This window comes from Meles meles, chromosome 19 (assembly GCF_922984935.1).
Source record: "Meles meles chromosome 19, mMelMel3.1 paternal haplotype, whole genome shotgun sequence".
Lineage (NCBI taxonomy): Eukaryota > Metazoa > Chordata > Mammalia > Carnivora > Mustelidae > Meles > Meles meles.
The window spans coordinates 6,757,574-6,780,768 of record NC_060084.1 but is presented as its reverse complement, the minus strand read 5'-3'; the positions used below and the strand labels follow the sequence as shown (position 1 = coordinate 6,780,768).

General features: G+C 44.4%; 1 protein-coding gene and 1 long non-coding RNA gene across 2 annotated transcripts in view; one reads left to right on the top strand and one right to left on the bottom strand.

Annotated features, from left to right (window-relative positions):
• The window catches only part of PKD1L2 (polycystin 1 like 2), a 95,916-nt gene that overhangs the window by 57,198 nt on the left and 15,523 nt on the right, over positions 1-23,195 (bottom strand). The window contains exons 6-11 of the mRNA XM_045986708.1: positions 11,612-11,844; positions 9,422-9,826; positions 7,185-7,262; positions 4,423-4,472; positions 2,598-2,715; positions 406-613 (exon numbers count right to left, since the gene is read on the bottom strand). Of these exons, the coding sequence (XP_045842664.1) occupies positions 406-613; positions 2,598-2,715; positions 4,423-4,472; positions 7,185-7,262; positions 9,422-9,826; positions 11,612-11,844 (1,092 nt within the window). The remainder of the gene's footprint in view (positions 1-405; positions 614-2,597; positions 2,716-4,422; positions 4,473-7,184; positions 7,263-9,421; positions 9,827-11,611; positions 11,845-23,195) is intronic.
• LOC123930477 lies at positions 535-14,786 on the top strand. Its single transcript, XR_006816114.1, has 5 exons — positions 535-987; positions 2,722-2,875; positions 9,297-9,443; positions 10,599-10,723; positions 13,005-14,786. It is a non-coding gene; the product is annotated as an uncharacterized LOC123930477 (long non-coding RNA).

Below are 23,195 nucleotides of genomic sequence, written 5' to 3'. Positions count from 1 at the left end.
GCCAGGCCCTGCCTTTTCTCCCAGTTTCTTTTTGCCCCTCTTTCTCCTAGCCATACCTGTCTCCTTCACTTTCAGCTATTCTGTGCTCCTTACTTTTTCCATCCAGTTTCCTCTCCTGCCCCCTTTTCCTGCCATGCTAGTCCCTCTTCCTTCACATCTCTGCTAAGGGAAAACTTCCCTGGTCCCAAGTTCGGGAAGTTGTCACTGGGATGCACTACCTCCCTGCACTCGTTGGGGCCAATCATCGCTGACCACCAGGGAGCACTCCGTGTGAGAACTGTGACAGGTCTACTGGGCCACTCCTGTAAGACTTGTCCCTACGTCTATGCCAACCCGAGCTGGCTCTTCAGTAAACGGTGGATGAAGGGATGGCAACACCGCGGGAGTTTGCTCTCTTGCCCACACCTGACTCGAGGCCCGAGTTCCAGGGGGACGGACACATAGAGGCACTGCTCCTCCCGGTTCTGCAGCTCCCCGCCTCTCCACGTGGCCAGGCGCAGGGTGATGGCGGAGTTGGGCGGTGGCAGGCAGGACGGAGGAAGCACCAGCTCCCTTTGGTCTGTGCGGAGCAGCTGCCTCTCAACACAGTAGCTCCACTGGGCCCAGCAGCGTCCTGAGGGGAAGGGAGAAAATGCTATTACCAATCCAAGGACCCTTCCGGTTTGGGGTTTTGGGGAAGAAAAGAGTCATAGATAAGAGAAGCAGCTCCAAAGAGAGAATTTGATGAACACTGTCACTTATAGGGTGTGGCGACAGTGCTGCAGAAGGATGCTTCTGGGGAAATGAGTGGTGCTTCCCCCAACTCTGAGCACACCTGCAGAGGATGTCAGCTGCTTTTACTTGCACCAGCCACTGGCTGAAGAATGAACGGCCAGGCGTACAGCAGGAGAGAGGCCAGGAGGATAGACAGCTCTGCCTGCGTGAGCACCCAGGCAGTTTCTTGTCCCTGGTGTAACTCTCACTCCACCTGGAAGACTGACCTCAGCGGTATGTCCCTGTGGGTACACTGGGGACCTGGGGACCTGGGGACCTGGGGAATGTATCCCATCTGAGAAGCCACATGTTCCCTCCGGCTTTATGATACCATCTCAGTAAGTCTCTGTATCTTTTGCCCTTCATCTCTGTTGATGGATGTTTATGCATCAGTCACCTCGCTTCCCCATCCCTCTCATTATTGGATTTAGGGCCAACCCAGGTAATCCACGATGACCTCATCTGCAGAGTCTTAACTTACTTACATCTACAGAGACTCATTTTCCAAATAAGGTCATTGCTCTGGGGATGAGGACATGAACATATCCTTTTAGATTCAGTATTTAACTCCCTATAGGTACCAAATGCACAGTGTGGAGGTGATTGTCTTCCCATCTTTGTCTTGCACCGAGTTCTGGAGTGTCCTTCCAGAGCCGGTCTCTGCCTGCGTCGGAATATAGGTATGTATGTTTGTGTGTGTGTCATTTTTCCACACACAGCATTCTCTATGCCCTTCTGGACTTGGCCTTTCTTAATGCATCTTAGTAAGCATCCCGTAGCCATACAGCTGCCTTATTTTTTTAACAGCTATGTAGTCCTCCCTGTCTGGATGTACCCATTTTATTGAAGCATTCCCCTCTTGATGAATATTCAGGTGCTTGCAATCATCTGCTATGTCCACCAGTGCCATTCATGAGACATGATCTAGGGTCAGGCCATCAGCTCAACACCCAAACTCTATATGCACATCCTCTATGAATTCTGATAATGAGAATTAACATTCAAAAGGGTATCCTGAGCACTTACCAATGGATATCAAAAGGCTTCAAGTTTTCCATGACTTCTGACCCAGCTATTCCATTTCTTAAAATTTATTATTTTCTAAAAACTTATTTATGAAAGTAACCAGAGAGGCAAATAAAGAGAGAACTACAGGGATGTTCATTACAATGTTGCTTATAAGGGCAAATAATTCAGAACAACTTGTCCAAAAATAGGGTACCAGTAAATAAATGATCATACACTAACTAGAGAGTTTATTATACACTTATTGTGAAATCAAGATGGAGAAGATATCATGACATTAAAATATGCAGGCTATATTGTTCAAAGAAAAAACAGCTAACAAAAATAATATGTACAGTAGGGATGGCATTAATTTCCAAAAGAATGTCTGCCTGGCTAGGCTATATCCCTATAGAGAGGAGGACGACTATTTCTAAGTAATGGGCACTGGCGCTACTCTCTTGGTTTGTCTGAAAATGCCTCCTCACTTCTAGACTCTTCCTGGCAACGTATCAAGGGCAAGGAAGTGAAAGGAGGGCAGTTGTTGTTTTTATTACTGAGTTTTGTGGTGAAAGTAAAACATTGACTTTTAGGATTAATTACTCTTTTCACATATTTTACAGATAGTACATCTCCTTGTTGCCTGCCTTCAAGGCTACCTCTGCCTTGGTTTCCCACTGCTTCCCCCCACCCTGCTATTTCCATGGAATTCTTAATCTGGCACATGCAAGGGGCAGGCAAAAATGGTACCTGTGTGAAGGTTAAAACATGGCAAAGCTGACCTCTGTCCATTACTTTGTGGTGAGATAGGATAGTTCCAGAGCTCTGCAGACACCTACCGCATGACCACTGGAAACGTAAATCCTTGTCATTGTCTGGCCAGCCCAGAGTCACAGTCGTGAAAGGATCCACAGACTGACCAGGTTCCACATACACCTGCACGTTCCCTTTCTCTCTCTGCAGAAAAAGCAGCTGGCTGGTGAGATGCCCATCCACAGTTGGCACCCCACCTCCCAACCCACAGCAATCTGTGCCAAGGGTATCCACAGTATAGGGTGTGGAATGGAAACAGACCCTGTGTGACCCACTTGGCTCACCTCCAGGGATGAATCACAGAGTAAGTAACTTTATTCTGAATGTGGGCTTAGTGCTAAGGGTCCACCATGCATCCAACTTTAACAGAGCCTGCCCTGGACCAGTCCCCATGCTTGATGCCCAGACATACAGGAATAGAGACCTGGGCCTTGCCCTTAAGTTTGGGAGGGAAGACAGACAAGGAAACAGACAAAATACAGAGTGCTAACTGCTACAGAGAGAGGGGGTCCGAGGATTATGAGAATGTGTAAGAGGGAGGCAGTAAGTTGAGAATATCTGCTCCTGTGAAGATTTGATAGCATTCAATTCCTGGGCTGCTGTGGATTAAATGAGGGGAGGTTGTGACATGCTTTCTACTGTGTCTGGTGCAGAGGAAGGCACAGAGCTATGACCTCTGCAAAGTGGATAGCTGGTGTCAGGGCAGGTTTCTCCAGAGGACAGGATCACAGAGCTGTTGTGAAGGAGGAGGAGTGAGTGAACCTGTGGGTTCTAGGAGGAGAGATCAGCAGGTATAAGGTATGCTCCTTGAGTAAGTTCTAGTAGGGCCTATTAAACGGCCAGCCTGAGAGGACTTAGCCTGTATAGCAGGAAGCTACATGGCAGAGTCAACCCCTAGTGGTCTCCCGTGGCCTAAGAATAAAACCCAAGTCCCTGTCTTGGTACCTAAGACCTCATGGGATCTGGCCTCTGTCCATCTCTCTATAATCTCCTACATGCTCCTCCTACCCAGCCCCCTAGGCCTCAGGCCATATTCCAGCCCCAGGGCCTTCATATCTGTGCACCCCAAAAGCTCTTATTCTTCTTTCCAGCATGACTGACTGTCTTATCTTCAAGTTCCAACTTGAATGTCTCCTTCCGAGATGCCTGATCCCATTTGCCAGGCCACCCTGTGTTGGTTGCTGTCACTGCACCCCATTGCTTCTAGTTAGACACTTATCACAACTCCTAACCAGATGCTAATTTATTCAGTAGTTTCACCCACTAGGCTCCAAGAAGGCAGGGACCATGGTTGTTTATTCACCTTTGTAGCTGTAGTCCCTAACACCAGGCCTTGGATATTGTAGATGCACAGTTTTTGTTATTGACATGCACAGGCAATGTCAACAGCAAGGAGTTGAGGACTTAGTCTTGCTGTAAAAACTAAGGAACCCAGGCCTGTTTTCTAAGCATTAACAGCTATAAATTTTCCTCTGAGCCCTGCTTTAGCTTCATAACACAAATTTGGATAGGTTGTACTATCATCACTCAAAAATATCTTAAAATTTTCCTTGTGAATTTTTCCTTTGACCTCTTGATGTTTTTCAAGTATGCTCTTGAATATCCAACATGTCTAAAAGGTATGTACCTATCCCAGATATCTTATTACTGGTTTGTAATGTGATTCTGTAGTGGTTGGAGAACATGCTTGGTTTGATTTCATTCCTTCTGGATCTCTTTTCAAATGGAAGAAACCTCTATGCTTCCTAGTTTTCTGCCTATTCGCACCAATAAGCCCAAACTCAAAACTAAAACAGAATGCTTAGACATCTTTTTCTGGTGAGGTTAAGTGTTTAAAAAACAAATACTCACATTCTTTTCCTTGGCATTTGTTCCGGATCGTTCTTGCAGACTGGAAGGAGCTATAAACACAGTGGGAACAGGCATCAGACTTTGGTAGTGTTGATAAGATTGCCAAAGGGCAGAGTCAGGGGTATGCTCAGAAATTTAGCATACATTTAGGCCACAGAAATGGGTAAAAACTCAAACCATCTTGTCCATCATTGGACTAAAGACACCTGTTTGGTTGTTAGGAAAGAGGCAGGCAGTTGCCAGTGCAGGTAACACAAGATTTGGAGACAGGCCCGTGGCCTGTTAACGTTTAACTACCAGTTAAGGGAGGGAGTGAGGAACTCTGATTTGTAGTGTTTGCTGCTGTCTTTGGTATCGGTATTGCCACTAGGGCAGATTTCATGCTGTCAAGCTGACTGCAGTGATTGTAGAGCAAGAGATGGAAAGAACCAGCTCTGACAAGCTGCTGGGAGCCAGCCTCAGCACACCACGGTGCATTTCTGGGTTCTTCTATTGGCCTCTTACCAGCTGTGTGAACCTCGGAAGGTTAGTTATTATTTCTGAGTCTTAGGTTTCTCAACCCTTACAGAAAGGCAATCCCCATTTCTCAAAGGCTGAATGCTGTATTTAATTGCTTTGTCTTCTGTATATATCTGTAAAGAGTATTAGTACATCAAGTCTAAAAAATGGAAAATGTACATGCAATTGGTATGCTCTGAAAATGCTAAACCGTGAATATGTTAAAGTGTAGTGATTAAGGTAGGAATGTGTTTTATCTGCACTGGCAGATCCATGTGCTTCTCTAGACCCCAGTGACATGGTTATTTTAAGATCTGAGTACCAGTGATCTGTAAAAAATTCTCTCCCAGTGAATTCCCATCCAGAGAACTCCAACTTTGAAGGTCTGTAAAAATTATACAAAGCAAAGCTAAGATACTAGACACAGAAGCCATTCTTAATCTTTTTTTTTTTAAGATTTCATTCATCTATTTAATTGACAGAGAGAGAGAGAGCAATAGATCACAAGTAGGCAGAGAGGCAGGCAGAGAGAGAGGGGGAAGCAGGCTCCCCACCGAGCAGAGAGCCAGATGTGGGGCTCGATCCCAGGACCCTGAGATCATGACCTGAGCTGAAGGCAGAGGCTTTAATCCACTGAGCCACCCAGGTGCCCCACCATTCTTAATCTTAAGAAGGAAGATGGTCCAGTAACCCTGAGTGAAAAAATCAGAAAAAGTAGTTGCTACCTCTGATCCTGCCATGAATTAGCTGAGTGACTTCTGGAAAGTCATTTAACCTCTCTCAGCCTCAAATTCCATATGTGGAAAATGAGGGCCATGGACAGTAGCAAGGACAGCTGTGGTTTTCCCCCCATCCAGGTTTTCGGGCCCCCCTTCTTTTGGTAAGAGCACTTACAGGTGACATTTTCCCTGAGGAACCCTCCTTCCCCCACTCTCAGTCCTTGGTTTGGGTGAAGCTGACTCTTCATCATGTTCTGGGTGAACATGTGATTCTGGTCTGCCCACTACCGCTTTCCCCTGGCCTCAGCACTGGGTCCTGGAGGGAACACGAACCAACTTGGACCAGTATAGGCAACCTCGGGACTTCTGGAAATATCGACAAAGAGGCACTCCTTCACTAGGGTTAAAGATTGAAGCCTGGGGCCATCCTGCTACTGCTTGGGAAGAAGGAATCACAATGAAGCCTGAGTAGAACGAAGAGATGGGAAGAGACAGATTTCTGATGACTGATGATTGAGTGACTGGATCCAGCTGTGACTAAACCCTGGCCTTTTCTGAGTTGATAAAACGTCCCTCTGACTTGAGCCAGTTTGAATTGCTTTTCTGTCCGTTGCTGCTCAAAGAGTCCTGGCAAACACATTTGAGATGAACTGTCAGCTCTGTGACTGCTACTGTTGGTTGCCTACCCAGCAGCCAGTTCCCCACTCTTCCCAGTTGCCAGAATCTACCTTTTCCCACAAAGCTGGAGGTGCAGGATACCTGCTTCCCAGTATCCCTTATAACTGGGGTGCATGACCCCGGCCGATGGTATCTGACAGGAAGATTGCTAAGGAAGGGGGGGGTGCTCCCTCCCCACCCCAGTAACAAGAACTACAGAAAGGGAAAAAAGCTTGAGCAGCTGCTGGATAATGCTGGGCTGACGTGATGTCTGGAACTGCAGCAGCCATGTCGATGAGATGCAAGCCTAAGAACAGAGCAGAAGCTCTCAGGATGGCAGAACAGGACAACAGGGGTGCCTGGATGGCTCAGTCTGTTAAGCATCTGCCTTCAGCTCAGGTCATGATCCCAGAACCCTGGGATCGAGCCCTGAATCCAGCTCTCTGCTCTGCCTGCTCCCCCATTCCTGCGTGTGCTCTTTCTTTGTCAAATAAATACATAAAATAGTTTAAGAAAAAAAAAAAGAACATGACAACAGAATGAGCCTGGGTCCTTGCTGGTGACAATAAGCCACTGAACCAACCCTGGAATTACTTACCTCCTAAATTCTTAGTAGGTGGAACAATAAAACTTTGAGCAGAAAGCCTCCTTTGTTGGGCTTTCTGTTGCTTGGAGCCTAAAGCAACATAATGAATACAAACTCGGATGTTTCAGAATTCTTAACAATGGTTGAATGTTTTACTGCATATTTCACTGCCCCTTAACATCTATAGAGCAAAGTAAGTATTTCAGAGCTTTGTTTTGATGAGTTCCTCACTGGATCCCAAGCAAGTGCAATGCCCTGGACTCTGGTCATGAGTTCTGTACCCACTTCCAGAAATTCCTTGCCTGTGACAGTGATGTTTCCGACTTCCAAACTTAGGTTTGAGAAGGCATTCCTCACCATCACAGTGACCAGAAAGGTACCTGCAATGCAAAGGGTGGAGAATTATGGATGTTGTAATCTTCTTTAGACTTCTGCTAAGTCAGCTCTCCTAGCATGTACTTCTCAGTTCCACTGATGGCAGAATTTGAATCTTTCATCATCTGAGCATTTAATGAACCCCTGTTGTATACCAGACATGGTGCAAGGCTCTGGGGACACCGAGATGAATGAAATGTGGTCTTTGTCTTCAAGGTCCTTATAGTCTAGTAGATATGCAGGAGACCAAGTGCCAAACCATGGCAGAAATTGGTATGGGGGGCTTTGTGGACACAGAGCAGAGGCTCACTTCATGGATTATGGTTCATGACGGGGCTAAAACTAAAGTTCAAAGGACAAATAGTGCCCATCCTTTGAGGGGAGATTCCATCAGAAGAAAAGACATGACAGAACTTTATAAGATTGAGGGGTAGAAAAGGGAAAAGAATTTGTAAGACTTATTTGGGGTACGTATGTATCCCACCCCTCCTCCATCATGGGGAAGGGTGGTGGGTGCTACCTTCTCAGTCTAGGGGGAAACTCATGAGAGGGGACCCTTGGAAAGGTGAATGTGTGCTCTTTGAGATTGAGGACCCCCATGGAAGTGTTCCTTACTCATGCCCTGGACGGATGGTCTAAGACAGAGGGCAGAGGGAGAGGGAGAGAGGGAGGGAGGAAAGTTCTGCATTCCTGCCTTTGGAAAAAACTACAGTCACTGGTAGCTGGCCAAGGAAAAGGTGAAGATTTTCTACAGACCAGATGTTTGTCTTGGGGAGAGGGAGTGCTGGAAAGGGCAGCAAGAACGAGAACAGAGAGTGACCTTGTTGGTAATCCAGAAGCAGCAGCAGCTGGACAGATGTGGCCAACTGAGGGAGAGGCATCACCCATCCCCAGAGCTGAGGCACACAGCAGGGGCCTCAGAAGCCCAGAGTAGCTTCCATAAGAGACAGCTGCAGACATCTGCTGGGGCCCTGACAGCAAGGCCAGCCAGGACTGAGCCAATGCCACCAAGTGAGGATTTCTGTCCTACCTGGTTCCCTCTCGTTCCTCCTCACCCTCTTCATCCCTGGAGCCATCCAAATCTGTTTTTCTTGTGGGGAGAAGACTATCATCTAAGAGTAAGCCAAAACCTCATAGGGCCTGCAAAGATTTTATCTATTATCCCCTGCCAAGCGACTTTTATAGAAGACAAAAATTAATTTGCATTTGAATTATAGCCTATATATTGTACTTATTTTCCATTGTCATTTCATTCCATTCTGGATTCTCCCTGTTTCAACCTGGACCTCTGATACCTGGCAAAATTCCAGTGTTTTTCTTCTCAAATCTGTCATATAACCTGCTATTCCTTTTGCCAGCTCTGCTGCTGAGGGCATGGTAACCCCACACCTGCAGTGTTCCCCTCTTTCTGACATACCTCTGAGACCCAGGGCCAGGGACCCTGGGGGCAAGGTTCTGGGTGGGCTGGAGGCTCTGTGATCATCATCACATTTCTGCCTGCTGACCTCACCACACTGCCCTGAAGGACTCTCTGTTCTCTCCAGATTAAATGCAAATGTCTGCTGTGGTCTCTTCCCCTGGCCAGCCAGTCTGTCACCCTCTCTCTGTTCCAGCCAGCATCGTGACACTTCCTCTCTCCTCCCTCCCTCTCCCACCCTTGTTTTTACCTCTCCCCGCCCCAAGGGCATGGACTAGTTTCCTGAACCACACACTCCTCTAGAAATGATGGAAAAATTGGACTACTCCAGCCCTCCTTCAGTGGTTCTCAGTGGGGGAGATTTTGCTGTCCAGGGGACAGTTGGCAATGTTTGGAGGCATTTCCGTTTGTTGGGACTTAGGGAGTCCAGTTGGGACTGGAGCTGCTGGCATCTAGTGGATAGAAGCCAGGGATGCTGCTGAACATCCTAGAATGTGCAGGGCAGCCCCACAACAAAGTATGACCCAGTCCCAACTGTCAGAAGGGCCAGAATTGAGAACTCCCGTGACTCTGAACTCTATGAAGGCAGATAATAAGTCTCTTCCTTGTTTTTGTGACACAGGCTGGATGCTGTGAACCAGGTTTGTGACCAGGACACACGGAAACTGGCTGGCAGGATGCTGGACACCCGAGTCTGGAAGGGAAGAGGAAGGAAGTTTGGAAAGGGGGTCCGCCAACCCCAAGTACCTTCAAGTGGAACTGCCACCTGGTAAATCCCAAATGGCCCCTTGAGGCTTTCTTCTTGGTGGGTGAAGGTTGCATTGAGTCCTGCCACTTCAAAGGTCAGCCCCTCTGGGATACCATGAGCCACCGAGACGTTGACCAGTAGGTCTTGTCCAAGCTCCAAGTGGTCAGAACCCCAGGAGGCCTGTAACCCTGACAGAGGCTCCATGAAGTGGACTGTGATATTTCGAGAGGGTGCAGAGGTGGTGGTGTTGCCGGTGGCTCGGATCTCCAGGTGGTGCGTCCCGGGGCCAATCCTTTGCTGGGCTGCTCGGTCCAGGGTCAGATTGTAGGGCAGCAGGCCCTTCGGTGTGGTGAACTCAGCCAGGCTCGTGTTGCCTGATAACACAGTGTAAGTCACCCCTGTTCCTATGTGGGATAAGAAATACTTAAGAATGTTGGCAACAACCATGCTGTAGACTGTACCAAGGTAATCAAGACTAGCTCTGAGGTCAAGTTCTGGATATAGCTAGGGGCATGGTATAGCCATAAAGACATGTGGAAGGGTGAGTCCCAACCCCAAGTATTAACTGTGGTTATCTCTGAGTAATGGGTACATGAAGGATTTTTCTTTTTGGGTCCTCTCTGCTCATCTGCACCTTCTAATTTATACTACGCAAGTGTTACCCATAAACTTAAAGGTTTGTAATAAAGATCTGAGAACATTTTGTTGACAGGTTTGGCCTTGGAGGGAAGGAGGCTAAGAAGGAAGCATCTCCCGAGGCATGGCTGATTTTTATGCATGACAGTTAGCCTCCAGTCTTGTTCTAGGCTGGAGCAGCTGAAGCCATTTCCTTCCACATCTGTAGCAGACTGCCTGGAACCCTGCTCCTCAGGAACACGCAGCCTGTCCACATTAAGATGGGCTCCCTTACAGGTTGGCACTGGCTATCCAGCGGAATATTGTGGTTGACTCTGAAAATCTGATTTAAACCACCAAATTATGATTCTCTCCAACAGAAACCAAGCGAGTATATTTTCTTGTTTTGAGCAAGGACGATGCAGCTGATGCTGCTGAGAGTAATGTTAGCCCTCTGACTCTCCCATTTATTGCTCCCTCTCCCCACACTCGGTGAAGAGCAGGCACTCAATTATATTTGTAGAATGAAAAATCAATGAAGGATTATTTTTGGTTTCCCAGGTGCACAGAGCAGCCATCTTCAGCCGACAAGGACACCAGAACAGAGAGGAGACCCAGGTACCACGTTTAAGGACCCGCAATGGCTCCGTGAAGTCCCTGCTGAGTGAGGCTCTGGGAGCTGTGAGGTAGGACTGAGTCACATCCTCACCTCTGCAGCTCCATGTCAATGCAGTATTTACCTCAACAGGCTTCTGTCCAGGTCGCAAATTGGACCTGTGCCTGCAGGAAAGATGCTGTTTCGGTGAGGATGGGTCTTAGCTGGTAGGGTCTCTATTAAGAAAAGGGATGATATTCAAGAGTATTCAACAAGTGAAATTGCATGGGTCCCTCCCGACAAAATAGGATGAATATTTTGATAAATCAGAATGGACACTGTGACCAATCGGAATAGATGCTGTGATGGATCAGAAGGGACACCTTGCCTAATCAAAACGGACACAATGACCAATTAGAATGACCTCTGTGACCGATCAGAAAAGAAACTGGCCAATCTGACAGACACCAGCCATGAGAGCTGCTGTGGCTGGAGCAGTGCTTGTCCCTGACTAGCAGTCCTGACTGGGGGCAGCATCACTGTGCCAAGCTGGGCAGTGCTGGCTGCACTGGGATGGCCTCAGGCCCAGCTGGTAGCTCTCCCAGTCCTAGTCAAGTTCCCCCAACAAGGAGTGACTTGGAAATTCAGTTCTTCTTACAGGACTGTGGGCATGCAAAAATGGCATTCAGAAGGCTGAGAGCTTCACTAGCTTACTGGGCTTATGACTTTGAGCCAATTTCTGAACCTTCCCTCCGTTTTTTCATCTGTGAAATAGAGATGATAGTAGTAACGTGTAGTAGTACATGGAGATAAAACTAGTACATGTAAAGCACTTAGACCAGTTACAGGCACGTACGAGGTGCTAAGTAAATGAGCTAAAAAACTGACTCGATACCTGAGTGCCAAAGCCTGGGAGTTGGATGGATAGATTTGAGGAAAATCAAGGTTGCCTCGACCTCGATCATTTCTGTAGACTTACCTCCATCAAGCATCACCTGAATCCACAGTGGGTCCCCGAAGAGAGTGCGGCAAAGAGGGCTGGCTCCTGAGTTGGACAGGCTGGAGCACCCAGTCACACTGAGCTTCTCTGTCTTGTCTCGGATTGTCACATGCTTCTGAGCCATCACATGCCACTCAGTGGTTGTGCATTCAGCAGACACAGTGAATTCCCCAGGGGCTGTGAACTGGTGGATGATGTTGCTGGATGAACTGCTGGCAATAGTTGGTGTTACCAGTGTTAGGAACACACCCACACATACATTCACACATGTGTGCACCCATGCACTCACCCGCCTCACACTCCCCTGCTCTGCAAAGATAAACAAATGAAGAAAGAGATGCTACTCAGCCAAGCCGTTGGTGTTCATGAAGGTTACGTGGAGATGTCTGGAGCAGGTAGGAGTGAAAGAAAGAGCAGTAACCAGCCAGGGAGTTGAATATTTGGTTACAAGTCCTTTTTCTGCTATTTATTCCTTCTGTGGCTCACATAAATCCCCTCTTTGGGTCTTCCTTGTCTCAACTGTAAAATACTATGCCCCAGTCTACCTTTCTGAGCCATATTTTCCCATGTGTAAAAGGGGACCCTAGTCCAAATATATCAGAAATATGGGTATGTTTTGCTTCTCATTTTCCCAATGAAACTAATTAAAAATCTCCTAACAGGGCCTATAAAGACCCACATGACCTGCCATCCTGACCTCACCCCCATGTCCTGCCACACACCCCCCCCCAGCACAATGCCCACTCTGACCTCTTTTCAGTTCCTGGAGTGTGCCATCTCCTGTCTGCCGCAAGGCCAGCAAGCGTGCTGGTCTTTGCTGGGAAGGCTCCTGCCCATCTCTGCTCACACTCACGCTGTTCCTTCTGTTCTCAGCTTAAACATCGCCTCCTCGAGGAGACCTTCCTTTGGTTCCCTATGAAGGACATGCTGTAGCTTCGTTGCTTCTCCTGGGTGACACTCATCCCTTGTGTGCTTGCTCAGTCACTCTCATTCTTCTCTGCAAGGTCGTCAACACAGCGTCTGTCTAGTTCTCGGTTATAAACCTGACACCTAGCACAGTGCCCAGCACAGAGTTGATGCTGAGAAATATTTGACAAATGAGCATATTTGTGAAAAAGCATGGAAAACAGTAACCTGACTTTTGGTGCTGGCCACCATGGTGTAAGCCCACCACAGCCCATTTCTTCCATTGATTACCATGAAAACCCTGGGCAGATTTCAAAAAGGAACTTCCTGAGGATACTGAAAAGTAAACAACAGCAGATAGGTGTTGAAAAAGAAAGTGAAAACTTTTTAAGAATTATCCATAAAGATGGGATTTTCCTGTTTTGTGTCTTTTTTAACTTCCTTTATCTCTTGGCTTTGTCCATAGGGTAGCCTAAGTCATGAAACTGCACAATGGATGAAGAAAACAAAAACCCCAAGAGAAAAACCCTCGGTTTAACCGGAGAACCAGGGAAAGGGACCCAATGAGCTTGAGAGCACAGGGAAAATATCTGTTTGTTTTGTGTTCTCTTGTTTCTCTCTTGGCCCTGACCCAGGCTGTCCTCCCTCAGAGCTGCATTCACTGCTTAAGGGGATGCAAACACCAAATCCCCAAGAGAAGACCCATCTTTCTAGCCAGAGGAACAACAGAGAAAGGCCTGAGGGAGCTGGAGACTGTGGGGGAAACCCCGAAAAGGAGAGATCTGGAGAGGAGGATCCCCCACTTCCGTGAACAACCCAGCACAAACCATGACCTCACCCAGAAATTATGCAGGTGCAAAACAGCCCCAAAGACACACAGCCAAGGCTTTGTTGAAGTCAGACTACAACATAAACACCACCCGGAGTGCCACATGTGTGGGGCAGACCCAAACAGCTTTGGAAACCGAACGGACATGGGAAGCACGGCTCACAGAAGGCAAGTCATGAAGTGTGGTCTGAGTCTAACCGGGGGTGCTGCCAGCTAAAACAAAACAAACAACAAGCTATTTTCCAGAGGATTTTAACAGGATCCAGAGTCTCAGAACCTACTGTCAAAATGTCCAGAATATAACCCAAAATTGCCTGATATACAAAGAATGAGGAAAATTTGATCAATCTCAAGGGAAAACATAATAGATGTCAGCCTGTAGATGACTCAAGGGTGGAAATTATCAGACAGACTTGAAATCCACCATCATAACCATGCTCCATGATATAAAAGTAAATCCTCTTTAAATGAATGGAAAGCTAGACATTCCAAGCAGAGAAACAGAAACTATTTTTTAAAAAATGAAAATTTTAGAAAAAAACCCCACAATACCTGAAATAAAAAGTTTTACTAGATCCCTGCAATAGCAGATAGTGACGACAGAGGAAAGTTGGTGAATTTGAACACAGAGCATGAGAAAGCATCCAAGTTGAAGAACAGATATTAAATATAATAAAATATTAAATTTTTAAAAATGAGCAGAGCATCACCAATCTGTGTGACAATATCAAAAGATAAAATATTTGTATCATTGGAGTACCAGTGAGAAGAGAAAGGTTGGTGTAGAAAAATATACTGAGGAAATAATGGTGAAAACCTCAATTTGGGAAAACCCTACATTTAAAGATTCAGGAAGCTCCATGAACTGCCCAAAGGAAAAAAAGTTAAAGAAAACCATCCCTACACATATAGTAATCAAACTGCTGAAAAACAAATGAGATAAGTCAAAAAATCAAACTGCTGGGGAAAATGGCACATTACCTGTAGAGATATGAGTGAGTGTAGATTTCCCCTCAGAAATCCGTGATGGTCAGAAGACAGTGGCAACATCTTTAAGTGTTGAAAGAAAAGGACTTTCAACACTTTATTCTATATCCAGCAGAAAAGCCCTCCAGGAAGTGAAGCAAAATAAGGACATTCTCAGGAATAAAAAAATCCTCTAAGAGGATTTGTTGTCAGAAAATCTGCTATAAAAGAAATGGTTAAAGGAGTTTTTCCAGCTGATGGGAAATATCTCACGGGAACTTGGAATTTCAGGAATGAAAGGAGAGTACAAGTAGTGGTTAATTATTTTGGTAAATGAATAGGCTACTTTTCTCCTCTTAAGTTCTTTAAATGTGTATGACTTTTGAAAGGGATTTTCAATGTAAGTGTCCTATGTAGGACAATTATAAAGGAGGGTGGGCAAAGGGACCTATATGCCAGTAAGGCTTCAACATTTTTTTTTTTGGCTTTTCTTGCTATTTATTTATTTTTTTTCCATTTTATTTATTTTTTCAGCGTAACAGTATTCATTCTTTTTGCACAACACCCAGTGCTCCATGCAAAACGTGCCCTCCCCATTACCCACCACCTGTTCCCCCAACCTCCCACCCCTGACCCTTCAAAACCCTCAGGTTGCCCCAACCTCCCACCCCTGACCCTTCAAAACCCTCAGGTTGTTTTTCAGAGTCCATAGTCTCTTATGGTTCGCCTCGCCTCCCCAATGTCCATAGCCCGCTCCCCCTCTCCCAATCCCACCTCCCCCCAGCAACCCCCAGTTTGTTTTGTGAGATTAAGAGTCATTTATGGTTTGTCTCCCTCCCAATCCCATCTTGTTTCATTTATTCTTCTCCTATCCCCCTACCCCCCCATGTTGCTTCTCCATGTCCTCATATCAGGGAGATCATATGATAGTTGTCTTTCTCCGATTGACTTATTTCACTAAGCATGATACGCTCTAGCTCCATCCACGTCGTCGCAAATGGCAAGATTTCATTTCTTTTGATGGCTGCATAGTATTCCATTGTGTATATATACCACCTCTTCTTTATCCATTCATCTGTTGATGGACATCTAGGTTCTTTCCATAGTCTGGCTATTGTAGACATTGCTGCTATAAACATTCGGGTACACGTGCCCCTTCGGATCACTATGTTTGTATCTTTAGGGTAAATACCCAGTAGTGCAATTGCTGGGTCATAGGGTAGTTCTATTTTCAACATTTTGAGGAACCTCCATGCTGTTTTCCAGAGTGGTTGCACCAGCTTGCATTCCCACTAACAGTGGAGGAGGGTTCCCCTTTCTCCACATCCTCTCCAGCATCTGTCATTTCCTGACTTGTTAATTTTAGCCATTCTGAGTGGTGTGAAGTGATATCTCATTGTGGTTTTGATTTGTATTTCCCTGAGGCCGAGTGACGTGGAGCACTTTTTCATGTGTCTGTTGGCCATCTGGATGTCTTCTTTGCAGAAATGTCTGTTCATGTCCTCTGCCCATTTCTTGATTGGATTGTTTGTTCTTTGGGTGTTGAGTTTGCTAAGTTCCTTATAGATTTTGGATACTAGCCCTTTATCTGATATGTCGTTTGCAAATATCTTCTCCCATTCTGTCAGTTGTCTTTTGGTTTTGTTAACTGTTTCCTTTGCTGTGCAAAAGCTTTTGATCTTGATGAAATCCCAATAGTTCATTTTTGCCCTTGCTTCCCTTGCCTTTGCCGTTGTTCCTAGGAAGATGTTGCTACGGCTGAGGTCGAAGAGGTTGCTGCCTGCATTCTCCTCAAGGATTTTGATGGATTCCTTTCTCACATTGAGGTCCTTCATCCATTTGGAGTCTATTTTCGTGTGTGGTGTAAGGAAGTGGTCCAATTTCATTTTTCTGCATGTGGCTGTCCAATTTTCCCAGCACCATTTATTGAAGAGGCTGTCTTTTTTCCATTGGACATTCTTTCCTGCATTGTCCAAGATTAGTTGACCATAGAGTTGAGGGTCTATTTCTGGGCTCTCTATCTGTTCCACTGATCTATGTGTCTGTTTTTGTGCCAGTACCATGCTGTCTTGATGATGACAGCTTTGTAATAGAGCTTGGAGTCCGGAATTGTGATGCCACCAACTTTGGCTTTGTTCTTCAATATTCCTTTGGCTATTCGAGGTCTTTTCTGGTTCCATATAAATTTTAGGATTATTTGTTCCATTTCTTTGAAAAAAATGGATGGTATTTTGATAGGGATTGCATTAAATGTGTAGATTGCTTTAGGTCGCATAGACATTTTCACAATATTTATTCTTCCAATCCAGGAGCATGGAACATTTTTCCATTTTTTTGTGTCTTCCTCAGTTTCTTTCATGAGTACTTTATAATTTTCTGTGTATAGATTCTTAGTCTCTTTGGTTAGGTTTATTCCTAGGTATCTTATAGTTTTGGGTACAATTGTAAATGGGATTGACTCCTTAATTTCTCTTTCTTCAGTCGTGTTGTTGGTGTACAGAAATGCAACTGATTTCTGTGCATTGATTTTATATCCTGACACTTTACTGAATTCCTGTACAAGTTCTAGCAGTTTTGGAGTGGAGTCTTTTGGGTTTTCCACATATAGTATCATATCATCTGCGAAGAGTGATAGTTTGACTTCTTCTTTACCAATTTGGATGCCTTTAATTTCTTTTTGTTGTCTGATTGCTGAGGCTAGGACTTCTAGTACTATGTTGAATAGCAGTGGTGATAATGGACATCCCTGCCATGTTCCTGACCTTAACGGAAAAGCTTTCAGTTTTTCTCCATTGAGAATGATATTTGCGGTGGGTTTTTCATAGATGGCTTTGATAATATTAAGGTATGTGCCCTCTATCCCTACACTTTGAAGAGTTTTGATCAGGAAGGGATGCTGTACTTTGTCAAATGCTTTTTCAGCATCTATTGAGAGTATCATATGGTTCTTGTTCTTTCTTTTATTAATGTGTTCTATCACATTGATTGATTTGCGGATGTTGAACCAACCCTGCAGCCCTGGAATAAATCCCACTTGATCGTGGTGAATAATCCTTTTAATGTACTGTTGAATCCTATTGGCTAGTATTTTGGCGAGAATTTTTGCGTCTGTGTTCATCAAGGATATTGGTCTGTAGTTCTCTTTTTTGGTGGGATCCTTGTCTGGTTTTGGGATCAAGGTGATGCTGGCCTCATAAAATGAGTTTGGAAGTTTTCCTTCCATTTCTATTTTTTAGAACAGTTTCAGGAGAATAGGAATTAGTTCTTCTTTAAATGTTTGGTAGAATTCCCCTGGGAAGCCGTCTGGCCCTGGGCTTTTGTTTGTTTGGAGATTTTTGATGACTGTTTCAATCTCCTTACTGGTTATGGGCCTGTTCAGGTTTTCTATTTCTTCCTGGTTCAGTTGTGGTAGTTTATATGTCTCTAGGAATGCATCCATTTCTTCCAGATTGTCCAATTTGTTGGCGTAGAGTTGCTCATAGTATGTTCTTATAATTGTCTGTATTTCTTTGGTGTTAGTTGTGATCTCTCCTCTTTCATTCATGATTTTATTTATTTGGGTCCTTTCTCTTTTCTTTTTGATGAGTCTGGCCAGGGGTTTATCAATCTTATTGATTCTTTCAAAGAACCAGCTCCTAGTTTCATTGATTTTTTCTATTGTTTTTTTGGTTTCTATTTCATTGATTTCTGCTCTGATCTTTATGATTTCTCTTCTCCTGCTGGGTTTAGGGTTTCCTTCTTGTTCTTTCTCCAGCTCCTTTACGCGTAGGGTTAGGTTGTGTACTTGAGACCTTTCTTGTTTCTTGAGAAAGGCTTGTACCGCTATATATTTTCCTCTCAGGACTGCCTTTGCTGTGTCCCACAGATTTTGAACTGTTGTGTTTTCATTATCATTTGTTTCCATGAATTTTTTCAATTCTTCTTTAATTTCCTGGTTAACCCATTCATTCTTTAGAAGGATGCTGTCTAGTCTCCATGTATTTGGGTTCTTTCCAGCTTTCCTCTTGTGATTGAGTTCTAGCTTCAGAGCATTGTGGTCTGAAAATATGCAGGGAATAATCCTAATCTTTTGATACCAGTTGAGACCTGATTTGTGACCCAGGATGTGATCTATTCTGGAGAAGGTTCCATGTGCACTAGAGAAGAATGTGTATTCTGTTGCTTTGGGATGAAATGTTCTGAATATATCTGTGATGTCCATCTGGTCCAGTGTGTCATTTAAGGCCTTTATTTCCTTGTTGATCTTTTGCTTGGATGATCTGTCCATTTCAGTGAGGGGAGTGTTCAAGTCCCCTACTATTATTGTATTATTATTGATGTGTTTCTTTGATTTTGTTATTAATTGGTTGATATAGTTGGCTGCTCCCACGTTAGGGGCATAGATATTTAAAATTGTTAGATCTTCTTGTTGGACAGACCCTTTGAGTAGGATATAGTGTCCTTCCTCATCTCTTATTATAGTATTTGGCTTAAAATCTAATTGATCTGATATAAGGATTGCCACCCCAGCTTTCTTCTGATGCCCATTAGCATGGTAAATTGTTTTCCACCCTCTCACTTTAAATCTGGAGGTGTCTTCGCGTCTAAAATGAGTTTCTTGTAGGCAACATACTGATGGGTTTTGTTTTTTTATCCATTCTGATACCCTGTGTCTTTTGATTGGGGCATTTAGCCCATTAACATTCAGGGTAACTATTGAGAGATATGAATTTAGTGCCATTATTAGCCTGTAAGGTGACTGTTACTGTATATTGTCTCTGTACCTTTCTGATCTACTACTTTTAGGCTCTCTGCTTAGAGGACCCCTTTCAATATTTCCTGTAGAGCTGGTTTGGTGTTTGCAAATTCTTTCAGTTTTTGTTTGTCCTGGAAGCTTTTGATCTCTCCTTCTATTTTCAATGATAGCCTAGCTGGATAGAGTATTCTTGGCTGCATGTTTTTCTCGTTGAGTGCTCTGAATATATCATGCCAGCTCTTTCTGGCCTCCCAGGTCTCTGTGGATAAGTCTGCCGCCAATCTAATATTTTTACCATTGTATGTTACAGACTTCTTTTCTCGGGCTGCTTTCAGGATTTTCTCTTTGTCACTAAGACTTGTAAATTTTACTATTAGGTGACGGGGTGTGGACCTATTCTTGTTGACTTTGAGGGGGGTTCTCTGCATCTCCTGGATTTTGATGCTTGTTCCCTTTGCCATATTAGGGAAATTCTCTCCAATGATTCTCTCCAATAGACCTTCTGCTCCCCTCTCTGTTTCTTCTTCTTCTGGAATCCCAATTATTCTAATGTTGTTTCGTCTTATGGTGTCACTTATCTCTCGAATTCTCCCCTCATGGTCCAGTAGCTGTTTGTCCCTCTTTTGCTCGGCTTCCTTATTCTCTGTCATTTGGTCTTCTATATCACTAATTCTTTCTTCTGCCTCATTTACCCTAGCAGTGAGAGCCTCCATTTTTGATTGCACCTCATTAATAGCTTTTTTGATTTCAACTTGGTTAGATTTTAGTTCTTTAATTTCTCCAGAAAGGGCTTTAATATCTCCAGAGAGGGTTTCTCTAATATCTTCCATGCCTTTTTCGAGCCTGGCTAGAATGTTCAGAATCGTCATTCTGAACTCTTGATCTGACATATTACCCATGTCTGTGTTGATTAGGTCCCTAGCCTTCGGTACTGTCTCTTGTTCTTTTGTTTGTGGTGATTTTTTCCGCCTTGTCATTTTGTCCAGATAAGAGGATATGAAGGAGCAAATAAACTACTAAAAGGGTGGCAAAGACCCCGGAAAAATGCGCTGTAACCAAATCAGAAGAGACCCCAAATTGTGGGGGGGAGAAAGGGGATAAAAACAGGTTCTGAAAAAAAAAGAAAAAAAAAAAAGAAAATTTTAAAATAAAACAAAATATATAGAAAAGAAAGAAAAAAAATATATATTTAGATGAACTAGTCAAAAAACGTTAAAAAAGAAAAGGGTAAAAGTTTTTAAAAAATTAGCAGAAGAAGAAAAAAGAAAAAAGAAAAAAAATTGAAAAAAGAAAAAAAAATTGAAAAAAGAAAAGAAAATTGAAGTAGCCGCAAGACTAAAGAATCATGGGGAGAAAGCCATAAGTTCCGTGCTTTGCTTTCTCCTCCTCTGGAATTGCTCTGCTGTCTTAAGAATTGAACCTGCTTTCTCCTTGATAGATGAACTTCGTCCTGGCTGGATATTTTGTTGATCTTCTGGGGGAGGGGCCTGTTGTAGTGACTCTCAAGTGTCTTTGCCCAAGGCGGGGTTGCACCGCCCTTACCGGCGGCCGGACTAAGTAATCGGCTCGGGTTCGCTTTTGGGAGCTTCTGTTCCCTGAACGCTTTCCGTGGAGTTCCGGAGGACGGGAATGAAAATGGCGGCCTCCCAGTCTCCGGCCCGGAGGAGCCGAGAGCCTGGGGCCCCACTCCTCAGTGCGCCCCCAGAGGACAGCACCCAATCACTCCCGTATCCCCAGCCTCTAGCCGCGCTCCGAGCTCACCCAGCCCGCGACCAGTTCAAGGTAACCCCGAGCTGAGAGTTCAGTCCTCGGCTCTGTCTCTGCAGCCGGCTTCTCTGTTCTAATACCTGCGAGCTCTCCGACACTCCGACACCCCCGACCCTTCTGTGACCCTGCGGGGCCTGGGGCCACGCTGACCCCGCGTGGGCTTCACCCTGGTTTAGCCTCTGGAGCAATGTCCCTCAGTGGAACAGACTTTTAAAAGTCCTGATTTTGTGCTCCGTTGCTCTGCCGCTTGCCGGGAGCCGGCCCCTCCCCCCGCGGTCTATCTTCCCGTCGTTTTAGATTCACTTCTCCGCCAGTCCTACCTTTCAGAAAGTGGTTGATTTTCTGTTTCTAGAGTTGCTGTTCTTCTTCTCTTCGCTCTCCCGTTGGATTTGTAGGTGTTTGCAATGTTTAGATAAGCTATCGAGCTGATCTCCTGCTACCTGATGTAGTCTCAGGCTGCTACTTCTCCGCCATCCAGGCTTCAACATTTTTACTGAAGTCAATGTTAACTCCATTTGGACAATGAAAGAGTAGAGATATATATATATAGATAGATAGATAGATAGATAGATATATCTATATATATATCGTAATCCCTGAAACAATTACTAAAAAAGTAATAAAGAGAACCAAATAATAGATATGTTAAAATGGAATACTAAAAATATGCAAATACTCCAACAGAAGACAAGAAAGGAGAGGAACAGAGGGAAAATAAACAGAAGGGTGAAGAGAAAACAAGTAACAAAAATATCGTAGACCTAAACCTAACTATATCAATAATTACATATAAATAGTCTAAACACAACAATTATTGTGCCAAATGGGATTTTTAAAAACCAAGACACAACCAAAGACTGTCAACAAGAAGCCCCCCTTATTTTATTTTTTTTAAAGATTTTATTTATTTATTTGACAGAGTGAGCTCGCAAGTAGACAGGCAGGCAGAGAGAAAGAGGAGGAAGCAGGCTTCCCGCTGAGCAGAGAGCCTGATGTGGGGCTCGATCCCAGGACCCTGGGATCATGACCTGAGCCGAAAGCAGAGAAGAAGCCCCCTTTAAATACAATGATAAAGATATGTTAAAAGTACAAGTATAGAAGCTACACTAGCAAACACTAATGAAAAAATGATGGAGAAGACTTTATTAATATCAGACTATGTAGATTTCAGAACAAGAAAACACTGACTCTTTAGAGAAATGTGAAGGATGGTTTTGAATAGCAAAATCTGGCCTGTTTTTCAGGGATCTGCCTGGAAGAAGCAGCTCATTCCATTTTCTGAACTCTGCTGCCAACTGAAATTGCCCAGGACTAAAAGGCAGAGAAACGGATTTTTCCTAATTTGTCTCCCAGTGAGCTCACCCAAGGGAAAAGACAACAAAGTGGTTTTAGAAACTGCTGCCAACAAAGAGAAGATATGCTCAGAGTACAAAGCAACAGAGGCAACAACTAAACATTTCTGTTATGATGCTATGAGCCAGCAGTTCCACTCCTGGGTACAAACCCAACAGAAACATGTACATGTGTGCACCAGAAGACATGTGCTCAAATGTTCACAACTGCGCAGTTTGTAATTGCCAAATGGGAAACCACCCAAAAGGACTGCCAACACTAGAATGGATAAGTAAACTGAAGAATGTCCATACAATGGAATGCTATGTAAGAATGAGAAAAAAAAATCATGGTTATGCACAACAATATGGACAAATCTCAAAAAGGTACTGTTGAACAGATGTCAGACACAAAAAAGAATACACTTTGATTCCGTTTATAGAAGCTTCAAACAGGTCGCATTGATTGATAGTGGTAGGAATCAGTACTACTGGGGCCTGAGGAGGAAGGCAGGTCTTGTTTTGTTTCTTGATGTGAGTGCTAGTTACATGGGTGTGTTCACTGTGTAAAAATTAACTGAGCTGTGTCTTTTTGTGCATTTTTTTGCATGTATCTATGCTTCAATAAAAAGTTTAAAAATTACTTTAAGATACTGCCACTCACTGATTTGTACATGCTGCTTAGTAGTTGACATTAATGGGATGTGGCTTTTAGAAAGAAAATGGAAAAGATAGCTCATATTTTTTATCTTTGCTCATAATGTCCAATTGTTATGAATACCAGGGTCTGTGTCATTTTGTTAATGGCACTCACAAGTTGCTAGCCAGCTTCGTGGACAGATCGGGCAGTGTGGTGGAGTGGAGAGGGTCAGAAGCTAGAAGTGAGGTCTCCAGAGCTCCATCGGTCACCTGCATAACCTAATGTCTCAGTGCCCTTGTCCATATAACAAGGTGACAGCCATTCCCGGCTGGGTCATTCTAGGGTTTACATGAGACCATGGCTGAGTAAGTACCTGGCATGTAATGGAC